Source organism: Mesoplodon bidens (genome assembly GCF_964165515.1).
Source record: "Mesoplodon bidens genome assembly, chromosome: 1".
In the NCBI taxonomy this organism is placed as follows: domain Eukaryota; kingdom Metazoa; phylum Chordata; class Mammalia; order Artiodactyla; family Ziphiidae; genus Mesoplodon; species Mesoplodon bidens.
In genome coordinates this window covers 182,972,201-182,986,368 of record NC_138176.1, presented here as the reverse complement: position 1 = coordinate 182,986,368, position 14,168 = coordinate 182,972,201, and the positions used below count along the sequence as shown (strand labels likewise).

Genomic DNA, 14,168 nt, shown 5'->3' with positions numbered 1-14,168 from the left:
AAATCAAAATAATATAAGGAAGATGAGTCACTTACCCATAGGACTGACTAAAATAATTTGCTGCACTTGAGGCCCTAGTTGTTTTAAAAGAGAAGTAAGAAGCTTCACACCAGGCCAGCGGACGTGGAAATCAAACTCCTACAACATAGGAATTTAAAATATTTAACATTTGTAATTCACATTTTCAAGCAAAACTTTTCAACTAGTAGAATGGTACCAAAAACTATAAACAAACAAAACAAGAGTTCGTCAAACTTTAAAAAATTTAAGAGGGCCTCCCTGGTGGCGCAGTGGTTGAGAGTCCGCCTGCCGATGCAGGGGATACGGGTTCGTGCCCCGGTCTGGGAGGATCCCATATGCCGCGGAGCGGCTGGGCCCGTGAGCCATGGCCGCTGGGCCTGCGCATCCGGAGCCTGTGCTCCGCAACGGGAGAGGCCACAACAGTGAGAGGCCCGCGTACCGCAAAAAGAAAAAAAAAAAAAAAAAAAAAAAAAAAAAAAAATTTAAGAAATAAAAAGCAAGAAAAAGAAAAGAGTTAATATAAATTGATTAAACTGTTGTTGACTAGATATAACAGTACTTTGTAAAAATGGAAATAAGAAGCAGACAGTATTCTAAGAGACTACATAGTTCTTAAAACACACATGTGAATCTCTTGTAATGATATAAAAAATTTCACTATCTTGAAAAGGTATATAGGGGCTTCCCTGGTGGTGCAGTGGTTAAGAATCCACCTGCCAATGTAGGGCACACAGGTTCAAGCCCTGGTCCAGGAAGATCCCACATGCCGCGGAACAACTAAGCCCGTGCGCCACAACTACTGAGCCTGCGCTCTAGAGCCCATGAGCCACAACTATGGAAGCCTGCGTGCCTAGAGCCCGTGCTCTGCAACAAGAAGCCTGTGCATTGCAACAAAGAGTAGCCCCCCGCTCGCCACAACTAGGCTTCCGCGTGCAGCAATGAAGACCCAAGACCCAACGCACCAATAAATTAATTAATTTTTTTAAAAAAAGGTATCTATATGTTGCTTCCTCAATAACACCCAAAAGGGCAACAAAAGAAGCTTATTAAGATGACAAAAATAGCAAGGTTCTTTACTTACCTCTAATAAAGATAACAGAAGAGTGACATTTTCTTGCTGCTTAATGAAAATTTCTGTAAACTGGCTTCCCAAATCCTCACTCTGTCTTGTGGAGTTTTCTTCTGTAATATTCAAAGATAAAGTATTTGAATATGATGCTTTGTTATCTTAAAGTATCTTTTTTGTTGAAAAAGCTAAGCAGAAATGATAATTTTCTTGGAACAGTGTGCCTGGAAGTGATATCACAATTATGCTAGAAAGACATATCCTTAAAATAACTTTCAAGGTCATTTAAATAAATTTTTATTCTTTAAATGTTTAAATATGATATTCAAAGAAAATATATTTAGATTTTCACATTTTCTCAAGGTAATTTTTCAGTTAAACTTCTAATTAGAGTACAAGGGAATTTATTGGGGTGACGGAAATATTCTATCTCAAATGTGATAGTGCTTATGCTACTGTATACATTTGCCCAACACACAGGACTATACAACTCCAAAGAATAAATTTTAATGTATGTAAGTTATACCTCAAAAGCTCCTCCCCCCCAAACATTACTGAACATATAGTCCTTGCTGACTCTGTTACTATGTTAAATAACTTAATTTTAAAATTAAACCAGTCATCTACAGATTTTTCAGTATCTTTTTCAAGCAAATCAACATATATATCTTATAGTTATTTGGCAATAAAACCAGAATTTGCATTTAAGTTTTCACTTATTCTTTAAAAGATTTTATATTTGTCCTTAACACTTAAAAGTCTTTAAGCTATTTGTTGTTTCAATGTACTTTGTCAAAAAAATGTAAAGGATCACTAAAAACTGAAGCAACAACTGCCAAAGCAAATTATCATTTAAAATTTGCCTACTCTAATAAATGCAATTTAGAGATGGCAAATACACTACTCCCCATCCCCTTACCCATTCCAGACACAGCTAAGCCTTTTCCACATATTGCTCCAGGCAGTGACTATAAACCAAAGGAGTTGGCAGTTAAGATCAAACATACTTATTATCTCTCAAATAGTTCTTTTTTAAATGTGAGATTTTAATATTAATATACTTTAGAAATGGAAAAAACCCAGCAGATGACAAGAAAAGCAAGACAATCCAATAGTGACAGTGATAATCTCATCTAATTACTTGTAGAGAAAAAGAGAAAAAAGAAGAGGCCAAAAGTAGAAAAGAAATATTTTAATATTCTGGGTTATTAATAAAACCTAATTTCTAGCATATTGATTAATATGCTAGGTTTATCCTTCAGAAACCCTAAGAAATATTTCTTTTATCATCTCTTGCATCAGTAAAAGAATTCAGTTTCTGAACCTTAAAGCTACATTACTTAAACAAAAAATACTTTATTTTTAAAAGGACTAGTCTGGATGCGCTAAGATGTCAGGGAAAGAGGGGAATAATAAGGAGAGTGATTAGGAGGCAATAATCAAGGTAAGTGGTGAAAGTGACTTAGACACTGGTCATAATTCTTATGAAAATAGAAGGAACAGCATATTCCTTACAGGGGTATGAGAAGGGGGAAAAAAAAAAGGAAAGGTGGTTCTAAGGTTTCAGCCTAAAGAAGTGGAAGGATGACACTGCCACTTACTGAGATTGGAAACACTGGAAGAAGCAAGTTGAGAGTATAGAGAGAATCATAAGTTTAGTTTTGGATGTGTTAAGTTTGAGACATAAAAATTTGAGTGGAGATATCAATCAATTAAGCAGCTGGATAAACACAAGCATAGCTGTCAGTAACACAAGCATAGCTGTCAGTGGATAAGTTTGGGTTGGACATACACATTAGAATGATAAACATAAAAATGATAATTAAAGTCACAAGACTGGATGATACAGGGCATCTACAAAAAACTTACAGCTAACATCAAACTTAATGGTAAAAAATTGAATGCTTTCCACTTAAGATGAGGAAAGAGGCAAGAATATCTACTTTCACCAATTCTAATCAACATTGTACTGGAGATCTTAGTGCCAACAGGGTAGGAAAAAGAATAAAAGGCATACAGACTGGAATGGAAGGAGTAAAACTGTATTTACAGATGACATGTCTGTCTATGTAGAAAATCCTATGGAATCTATAAAAAACTTACTAGACTGAATTTAGCAAAGTTAAGTGGAATAAAAGGTCAATATACAAAATTAATTGCGTTTCTATATACTGGTGATGAACAAATAGAAATTCAAATTTAAAAAACAGCACCAATTAAAACAGCATCAAAAAGTATTAAAGACTTAGGGATAAATCTGATAAAAGATGTATAAGACCTATTTACTTTGAAAACTCCAAAATGGTGCTGAGAGAAATTAAAGAAGACTTAAATAATATATATACTGCTCTTGTATTAGAAGGCACAGTATTGTTAAAATGTCAGTTTGCCCCAAATCAATCTGTAGATTTAACAGAATCCCAATCAAAATCTCAGTAAGTTTTTTCTGTAGAAATTGACAAATTGATTCTAAAATTGATATGGGAGTGTAAAGGACCAAAAAGAGCCAAAATAATTTTGAAAAAGAACAAAGTTGGAGGACTTACACTACATAATTTCAAGATATAAAGGTGGGGTAACCAACACGTCATGTAGGCAAAACGACAGACATAGAGACCAACAGAATAGGAAGTCCAGAAATAGACCCATTGGCTCACAGACCTAATCATGAGAGTTAAAACTATGAAACTTTTAAAAGAAAACACAGGAGAAAATCTTAGTGATTTTAGGTTTGGCAAAGGTTTCATAAATAGGAAACAAAAGGTCCAAATCATATAAGAAAAAAATTGATAAACTGGAGTTAATCAAAATTAAAAATTTTGCTCTTCAAAAGACAATGTTAGGAAAATAAAAAGGCAAGTCACAGACTGGGAGAAAGTATTTGTGAACTATACATCACAAGAACTTATATCTAGAATATATACAGAACTCTTACAACTCAAGTATAAGAAGACAATCCAGTAAAAAATGAACAAAAGATTTGAATAAGCACTTCAGCAAAGAATAAAAAGGGGCTTCCCTGGTGGCGCAGTGGTTGAGAGTCCGCCTGCCGATGCAGGGGACATGGGTTCGTGCCCCGGTCTGGGAAGATCCCACATGCCGTGGAGCGACTGGACCCGTGAGCCATGGCCGCTGAGCCTGCACGTCCGGAGCCTGTGCTCCGCAACAGGGAGAGGCCACAACAGTGAGAGGCCCGCGTACCACAAAAAAAAAAAAAAAAAAAAAAAATTGTTCAATATAATCATTCATTATGAAAATACAAATTAAAACTACCATGAGATACTATTTCACACTTACTAGAACAGCTAAAATTTAAAAAGACAGACCATATCAAGTATTGGAAAGGATGTGGAAGAACTAGAATTCCCATAAACCACCAGTGGGAATGTAAAATGGTACAACTACTTTGAAAAACAGTTTGGCAGTTTCTTATAAAGTTAAATAGATACCTACTATCACTTAGCCATTCTATTCCTAGGTATTTACTCAAGAGAAATGAAAATACATGTCCACAAAAAGACTTGTACATAGTATGAAGCTTCAAATGTAACAGCTAAAAACTTGGAAACAAGCCAAATGCCTACCAACAGGGGAATGGATTAACAAATTGTTATATACTCACACAACAAAATATCAATACTACTCAGCAATAAAAAGGACTAACCTATTGATATACACCATGAATGAAACTCAGAATCATTATGCTGGGTGAAAGAAGCCAGACCAAAAAAACCAAAAAGAGAGTATATACTGTATGATCTCATTTACATAAAATTCTAGAAAAATGCAAAGTAATCTACAGTAATCACAGATCTATGATTGAATGGGGCTAGAAGGAGGAGGAATGGATTACAAACAAGTACAAGGAAACTTGGATATGTTCATTATTTTGGTGGTGGTGGTGATGGTTTCATGGGTTTATACATGTCAAAACTCATGAAATTGTACATTTGTACATTTATTATATTTCAATTACAATTCAATAAAGCTGTGTGTGGGGAAAAGAAATCCAATTGGAGATATCAAGTAAGTATTTGAATATACAATTATGGACATCAGTGGAGAGGTCTGGGTTGGACACATATATTTGAGAGGCAAGCATACAGACTATATTTGAAGACACAAGCCTAGACGAGATCACCAAAGGAAAGAAAAGAGAAGGAAAGAAATCCGTGCCCTGGGATGTCCCGATGTTAAGAGGCTGGGGAGACGAAAGAAAACAGCAAAGGAGACAAAGAAGAAGTAGCGCCGTGAGACAGAAAGAAAATCAGGGGACAGTGGAGACTGAGAAATGAGTGAAAAAGTGTTTCAAAGAGAAAGAAGCAATTAACTGTCAAGTACTATCTCTGAACTTAACATGAAAGAGAAATGAGAAATTGCTAAAAGAGAAAAGAGAAATTGATAACACAGGCAAAAGTAATTGGTTTATGAACAGAATGGCTAGGGTGTGGAGTAGTCAAATACTTTCTTGAGAGGCAATACAGTAAAAAGGAGGAAGCTCACAAAGGTTTTTGAGTCAGACCAATTAAGCCCATATTCATCCATTTAGTCACATTACTTTGGGCAAATAGCCCAGATATATCAAGCTTCAGTTTCCTTAACTGTAAAATGGGAACAATTTTCTTTTACACAGGGTTTTCTTTGAGGATTCAAAATAAGTATTGATAAAACATGTAGCACAGTACTTGGTGAATAAGTGCTCAACTAACAACAGCAACATCATCATCTCTAAAGCAGGATTTCTCAACCTCGGCACTATTGACAATGACATTGTTGTGAGAGGCTCCCTATGCATTTTAGGATGTTTAGCAGCATCCCTGGCCTTTACCCACAAGATACCAGTTGCACTCCCTTACGTATCCTCAAGTTGTGACAACCAAAAATATTTCCGGACGTTAACAAATGTCCTCTAGGTGGCAGGAGGGGCCAAACTGCCCTTAAGAACCACAGTCCTAAGATTTATTATACGCTATACATCTACATGTATTATCAAGTTTTGTTTCTTTTGGCTGTGCCACACGGCTTGTGGGATCTTAGTTCCCCGACCAGTGATCAAACCTGGGCCCTTGGCAGTGAAAGTGCAGAGTCCTAACCACTGGACCACCAGGGAATTCCCTCAAGTTTTAAAATTATACAGAACATAACAATCTTCTTTTGATAATTCAAAAAAATTTTGAGATTCTTGTAAGGTTACTATTAATGAGCATTATCACCAAGATGCAAAAGATGTTTAAAAAAACGTATATCCTATGATATTCCCAGAAACATGCTTGTCTGTAAGCAAATCCTGTTATTGATATTTTACCTTATATCTCTTTCTCATAAAAGTTGCATGCAATCTCCCAAAATAAGTAGTTACTTGAGTTTATGGTTGTTTGGATGCCAAATAAAAATAAATTTCCTGCATTTTTAACATTAGTAAACTATTAATTTTTGCCCTTCAAGTTTAATTTTTTAGAATAATGGTGGCTTCAGAAGAATTGTTTAGGGAAGCAGTCGTTATGTCCACTGAAATATTTCCATTATTTCAGGAAAAACAGACAGAGAGGGGCATGAAGGGATGAAAAAAGTACACTTGAAAGCTATCTACATGTTACTGCACAATTATTATGTCAAGGGTATTAAGTTAAGGTGGCAAAGGCTTGATGCTACAAAGGTCTAACATTAATCAGAAGGAAGTCTAATACTCAAACATAACTAGCATGGACTCAAGGGATGATATCTATCATTGATCTGCTTAAAAGATTTCCTGTTGTTCCACTGGGAGCAGATAAAATCCTGTGCCCTAATTATTCAAACACCTCTGAACGTAAAATTTTGCATGGTACATTGTGGTTTTCAATGCTCAAAGTTGAATTTACCATGGAGTTGGAAAAAAACTCAGACTGGGTAAGTAGCAAGCGTGCACACCCCTCCATTTTACTTGCAAGGTGACATGATAATGGAAAGGGAGATGACAAAGAAATTGGAAAAGATATGGAAATTTGGGAGCTAATAAAATCTCCTGAAAATCTCCCTCTTTGGAACCAGCTATGAATAAGAGCCCTGATTCCCATGGTATGGTAAATGCCCTGTATCCAATAAAACTTCACAAGATTCGCTGGGCTAATGAGCCTATCTTGTTTTTACCTACCCTGGAACCCTAACAAACAATGGCTCTGTGGCGGATGGTAGCAAGAAGAAATACCTAGCCAAATTCTAATGAAATTCTATAGATAAAAAAGCAGATAAAGAATACTACAAAAAGTGGCCCACACATGTGAAGAAAATAGCTCTCCAAATACACGAGAAATCTATGTTGAAAAGGCAAGTAGGGCCTCCCTGGTGGCGCAGTGGTTGAGAGTCCGCCTGCCGATGCAGGGGATACGGGTTCGTGCCCCGGTCTGGGAGGATCCCATATGCCGCGGAGCGGCTGGGCCCGTGGGCCATGGCCGCTGGGCCTGCGCGTCCGGAGCCTGTGCTCCGCAACGGGAGAGGCCACAGCAGTGAGAGGCACGCATACCGCAAAAAAAAAAAAAAAAAAAAAAGAAAAGGCAAGTAACTTAACTGTCTCCACCTTAGAACTGTTTCCCTCTAGAAACTACAATCACAGCAATGCAATGACCTAATTGCGATGCTTTGTAAGGCTATTTTGCATTTGCATATTTTCATATTTATTGCATGAAACAACACTTGGGTATATAATTAATAAAATGCTTTTGAAATATAATTTATTTTACAGTGGTTTTTATTTGAGTGGTGTGAATACAGTAGAGAATATAAACTCAACTACAGGGGCAAGACAGTAATGTATGTAAATGAAGCAGGCCAGGTATAAGACTACAGAAAGGATGGAGAGTACATGCCCGATCTAAGGAAAGCAGCAGTTACTCAGCTCCAGCTGACTCTGCTGTAGGAGAATGCAGGCCCAGGTGTCATTGGTCTTCAGATTTTTTAAAAAGATAAGTTTAAAATCTAAAAACTGATGCAAAACCTCCAAATTTTTAATATTAGGAACTTATTTATTATTTAAAATACTAAGTGGCCAATCTTGCTTATAAAACAGATAATGCCCTTGGGTCCAAGGATTGTGACTTCTAGAGAAGAGCTCAAAATAAAATTCATTGACATTTGGGGGAATATTCAAATACTTGTAAGTTAATCTTAAAAGGAAGGGAGGAAGGGCTTCCCCGGTGGTGCAGTGGTTAAGAATCCGCCTACCAATGCAGAGGACACGGGTTTGAGCCCTGGACCGGGAAGATCCCACATGCCACGGAGCAACTAAGCCCGTGCACCACAACTACTGAGCCTGCACTCTACAGCCCGTGCTCTGCAACAAGAGAAGCCACCGCAATGAGAAGCCCGCACACAGCAACAAAGACAGAAAGAAAGAAAAGGAGGAAAACCATATACAGACTGGATGGATTCTTCCCATGAAATATTTTAAAAATGCTGAAATATTTTTATGTGGATAAATACAAACAATTAAGCTGTGGGTTTAAGCCTTGGTTAGTATTTCTCGAAATGCAGGATTGTGTGGCATGTTAACAGGTATCTCATTAAAGCAAGTGCAGGTGTACAAATGTATTTGGAATAAACAAAATTGAACAGGTTTCTTTACTGCAGGATTCTCAGTATTTACTATACTAATGTAAATTTTGTGAAGTTTCAGAGTGGGATATACTATGTTACATTTATTTAACTATAGACACCTTTTAATACAGAGAACTCTAGGTCTTTTGTGCTATACTTTAAGGAACATAGGTTTAACCCAAGAAAAAGCTTAATTCAATGTATGCATTGAGCACAGGCTAATAACTTAGCAGGAAGTAGACTTAATACTGTACATTCAATTTATTCTGTAGCTATACTGTATAAAATACTATAGCTCAGCAGTATATAATTAAGATCTATGTTTTGAATTGAACTAGTAAAATATGATCCAGTTCCAGGAATCTACAGCTCCTTCTGGTTTAATATTGTCAACTAAAAAAGTGTTAGTGAGGGGCTTCCCTGGTGGTGCAGTGGTTGAGAGTCCGCCTGATGATGCAGGAGACACGGGTTCGTGCCCCGGTCCGGGAAGATCCCGTATGCCACGGAGCGGCTGGGCCCGTGAGCCATGGCTGCTGAGCCTGCGCGTCCCGAGCCCGTGCTCCGCAACGGGAGAGGCCGTGACAGTAAGAGGCCCGCGTACCGCAAAAAAAAAAAAGATTGCTTTTTAAAAAGTCCTTATATACCTCTGGAAACATTTCAGGCCTATTTATGTAACTGGCTTTTAAATAAATATTTGTATATACATTTATTCTTCATATGTATTTACAGTTGTATTTTTTCCTGTGGTATAAACAATATTAAAAAACATTCTGGGGCTTCCTCGGTGGCGCAGTGGTTGAGGGTCCACCTGCTGATGCAGGGGACGTAGGTTCGTGCCCCAGTCCGGGAAGATCCCACATGCCGTGGAGCAGCTGGGCCTGTGAGCCATGGCTGCTGAGCCTGCACGTCCGGAGCCTGTGCTCCACAACGGGAGAGGCCACAACAGTGAGAGGCCCGTGTACCGCAAAAAAAACCCCAAAAACCAAAAAACAAACAAAAAAACCATTCTGGACCTTCTCTTTGGAACTCCACTCCATATCAAGTTCATAACCCATATTATGGAGGACAAAACTGCTTTATAGAAAGAGATATTCTAATAAAAGTAGTCCTATCTCAGAGTGAGGGAATATCAAGTAACCTTCTTTTACACTGTGGTCCGTTAGTTAAACAAGTATACCTATATTTTTTTAACATTTGTTTGCATCGTATAAACTAGTTATATAAATTACAAGATTTAATAAAGAATCTAGTCAGAAAAATGGCCAGAATTTGTTAAATCAGAAATCTATGGAATACAAAAAAAAGTATCAAAAAATCCTGTTACCCTACTTACTACACAGTACTATGTAAGTTACGTGATCACTGGGTTTTCATTTTCTCATCTTTTTTAGAAAAGACAAAAATGTCACCTACCTCACAGGTTGCTATGAGGATCAAATAAGATAATTGACGTAAAAGCACTGTAAAATTTAAAGCTCTATACAAATATGATGAAATAATAATAGAAACAACAACTACTGATCTGTACTACTCAACAAGGAAGTAGCATTGTCACAAGAGTCAAGGCATAATGCTCAATATTATCTGCTTTCAAACAAGGGGTTCAAATTTCACAAAAGGTAATGCTATACAGCTTAATAAGTTAGTTTCTTTGTTAGTTTCTTGTTAGGTATAGGCAATTTTGTTATGTACCATTTTAAACCTACTTTAGAAAAGGATTTTTTCTTCCTCATTTTAAAAAGTTAAGGATCTCACGAAAAATGGTAAAACAAAATAAAATGTGGTTACTTAAATTATGAGGAAAAGAAGTATAATGTTAAAAGTAAATGGAACTTGAAAAGGACCACCAGAAAAAAGAAAGACAGTATTGGTGAGTTTTATAAATTAATATAAAAAATGTCAGTAACCAGACATTATTGTGCATGCATTATTTTAAAGGGACAATATCAACATACAAGTATTCTCTGAACTGGAATACCTTCCAGTTCTTATTGAATATAGGTAAAATTTATATGTATACATATATATGTATACATTTTCAAATATTATTTTTATTTTTAAATAAACTGCCTCAAAATTTTTTCCCCAGGAAGTATATAAAAAGTAAGTCGAATAGATTGTCCTACCAGAGAAAAAGCTTAATTTTGTTAAAATATGCACTAGAATATTGTCTGTGCTCTGGACAATAGATTTAGTAGCCATAGAAACAATAAATAGTAATATAAGATTATCAAATATTCCTCTTTAATGAAGAAATTCGTATATAGTGAAACAAATCTCAAGACTTTTTGTACCAGCCAGAAGAAACTCACTTGACAGTGTCCTTTTATATTATCAGAAATTATGCCTAAAAGCATCATGCATATTAAATGCAATCTTTTACCTTCAACATCATCTGAAAAGGTAGACAGAAATAAATAAAAAGTGGGTGATAAAAAAATTTCTTATGTAATAGTATTCACAATAAAATAAATAAGATCTTAAAAACATCAAATAAACAATATAATCTCTTGAAAGAAGAGACTCATACTCATTTTACTCAAACCTGAGATATCCTAATAGAGATACAGCATATGCTATAAATGTAGGATTATGAGACATATTTATCAATAAATTGAAGGGTTATTAAAATATCCTCAAGGTAAAGAACTCTAAAATGAAGTTCATTATGGCAGCTAAGAATTATCTTTTGATGAAGCAGTAAAGAGAGACTATCAATAACAGAACTGAAGGCCATATTTCTCAATATCTAGATTTTTAAAAATTGACTCTTTCAGGCTATTACTCTAACTTCATATTTTAATCTTTCCTAGAAGAAATGATTCTACTACTGTTTCTCCAAAGAATCGTTTATCCTGTTTCATCCAAAGAATCATATTTAGGTGTTGAATTAAAAATAAGGAGCCCAAATACATTAAGAGAAGCAAAAAGTCAGACTTTAAACATTATTAGATTGCAAATTTATAATAAAGGAAAACTACCTAATTGATGCTATATAGTTTTTTGAAACACAAAAATTATCACTACAAACTACAAAAGAGCTAAAATTTCCATCTGAAACAACTAAGAAGAGTCTTTTTCTTTAATGTTTTCTAACAAGTGTATTGTATCTAATTTTCTCATCTGAGAAATGACTAGGAGAAATAAGTATCTTTATCTTCAAAGTGTGTTCTTGCATGTACTGTATTTAAGTATTGTCATATGACTGACAGCCTCTTTTTCCATGGGAACCAAATTATGTTTACTAAAGATTTTTTACTAAAGAAATTAATAAAGTTAAATTGTCAGCTAGATATCACAGAGAAATAAAAATTTAAGAAAAAGGATATTCAAGTTTAAGAAATTGTGACTATTCAGCACAACCTACTTTCAAATGTTCCTACTACTGGTATTTTGTGAAGTTAATATCTACATATATTTCTATTCTACTTTTATTTCAATAAAATATTTGCAAACTCAATATTATCTACATTTCCTTATGCCTTGTCTACTCAGATTTTGGAAGACCCTATAACTTCCGTCTAAATTAGACTTATAAAATGCATGAATATCGCCCTTCTGATTGTCTAGAAAAATGAAAGCCCCACTGTGTCCTACTACAACAGCCAACGTGATATGAGGAAAGCACTCTTCAACAGCAATGTAAAATGTTACTCAGTGCACGTTTTTACAATAAATGGAACAAAATGTACAGACTTCCAGTCAAGTATTTCACATGCTGGGAGTTCCCTGGTGGGCCTAGTGGTCAGGATTCCAGGCTTTCACGGCTGTGGCCTGGGTTCAGTCCCAGGTCTGGGAACTGAGATCCTGGAAGCCGCGTGGCGTGACCAAAACAAAACAAAACAAAACCTTCTAAATTTAAAAAATTGTTGCTTTTTATAAGTTAATATAAGTCTTATGTGAAAAGTTTAAGCATATATCAGGAAAAACCCTCTAACTTCATACTGCTCACCAGGTAACATATAAATAAAATAGTTTGATTTTTAATCAATAGCCAAAAATGATTATTTAATCTAGAGAATACTAATATTCACTCTGCTCAACTAAAATCAATACAGAGAGAGGGAAAAATATTTTTTAAAAAAGAAGAATCTAATTCCATCTCCAAATCACATACAAAGCAATCATCTTAAAGATATTTTTCTGGAACTAAGCTAATGTCTTCCCTTTACTGATGAAAAACAAAAAACAAAAAAAGAAGAAAAAAAAGAAGAAAAAAAGAAAAAATCCTTATAAATAAATTTATAAAATAAACTCAACCTAAAACCAGCAAAATTGGCACAATCCAGTTGATTTTATGTACAGAGAACACAATAAAAGAAACTTACCTACTTCTTCTTCTTCATCATTAGATATTATATTATATAGTGTGTCCAAAGCATAACCTATTATTTCAGAATCCGAACTGGAAGAAAGAAATTATTATACTTATAAACTGCTAGTTAGAGTATAGCTGTTATGACCATTTTATACTCTTATTTAACAAGACTGTAGGAAATATTAATCCCATTTCTGAAAACCTACACTAAGAAAATATCAGAGTGCAAACTGTAAAGATGTATAAAGGTTTACTTTTAATAGTGAAAAATTAGAAGCAACCTGAATGTCCAATAATTTTTTTAAAAAGTGTGGTAAATCCATACCTATAGCAGCAATTATAAAATGTATTTTTAAACAATGTTTAATGACATGGTAATTAAAACACCCTTGATTTAGTGCCAGTAGGAGAAAACTGAATATTAACAATTAATGTGCAGAATGATCCAATCTAGCAAAAAATACATATATACATTCATGTGTCTATATATATTTTAAGAAAACCTTATAAATAAATTTGTAAAATAAACCCAACTTTAAAACCAGCAAAATTAGTACAAGCCAGGTAATTTTATAAGTCTGTGTGTATGTTTACATATATGCTTTATTATATATAATCTTTATATAACACATATAATGTTTATATAAACATAACAGTGTTATCTCTAGTTGGACCTCTAGAATTTGTTTCCCTGATTTATATCTTATTTTCTAAAAAAAAAAAAAAAAAGCTTATGGTAAACATGTACTATTTATAATATCAGGAAGTGTAAGATTTTTTTCTTTTTTTCTTTTCTCTTTTGTTTCAGGAAGTATAAGATTTTTTAGTTGTTGATAAACAGACAAATTTTGAAAGCATGATGGAGGATGATGGCATTTAGAGTGAAAAGCAAGAGTGAGATACAGGTCAGAAAGATTCAGTGAATATGAAGAAGTGACTAGGAGTGAAAGCAAAGATGAGGGACAAAAGGGGTCACAACCAGAGGACATAAATCTCAAATAAAGTGGGTCTTTTAAATTATTATTATTTATCATTCTTGTTTTTGGGAAATTTTGAGGGACATCTTTTAAGAGACTATTGAGAAAGTAGGAACAGAAGGGAACTTCCTGAAAATGAAAATCCAACAACTAACATATGTAATGGTGAAAGACTAAATGCTTTACCCCTAAGATGAGGAACAAGATAACGATG

The 14,168-nt window shown here is 34.9% G+C and overlaps 1 protein-coding gene across 1 annotated transcript in view; it reads right to left on the bottom strand.

Moving 5' to 3' along the window:
* The window catches only part of USO1 (USO1 vesicle transport factor), a 91,384-nt gene that overhangs the window by 43,669 nt on the left and 33,547 nt on the right, over positions 1-14,168 (bottom strand). Inside the window, exons 4-6 of the mRNA XM_081227838.1 lie at positions 12,988-13,064; positions 1,103-1,203; positions 36-138 (exon numbers count right to left, since the gene is read on the bottom strand). Coding sequence (XP_081083964.1) covers positions 36-138; positions 1,103-1,203; positions 12,988-13,064 — 281 coding nt within the window. The remainder of the gene's footprint in view (positions 1-35; positions 139-1,102; positions 1,204-12,987; positions 13,065-14,168) is intronic.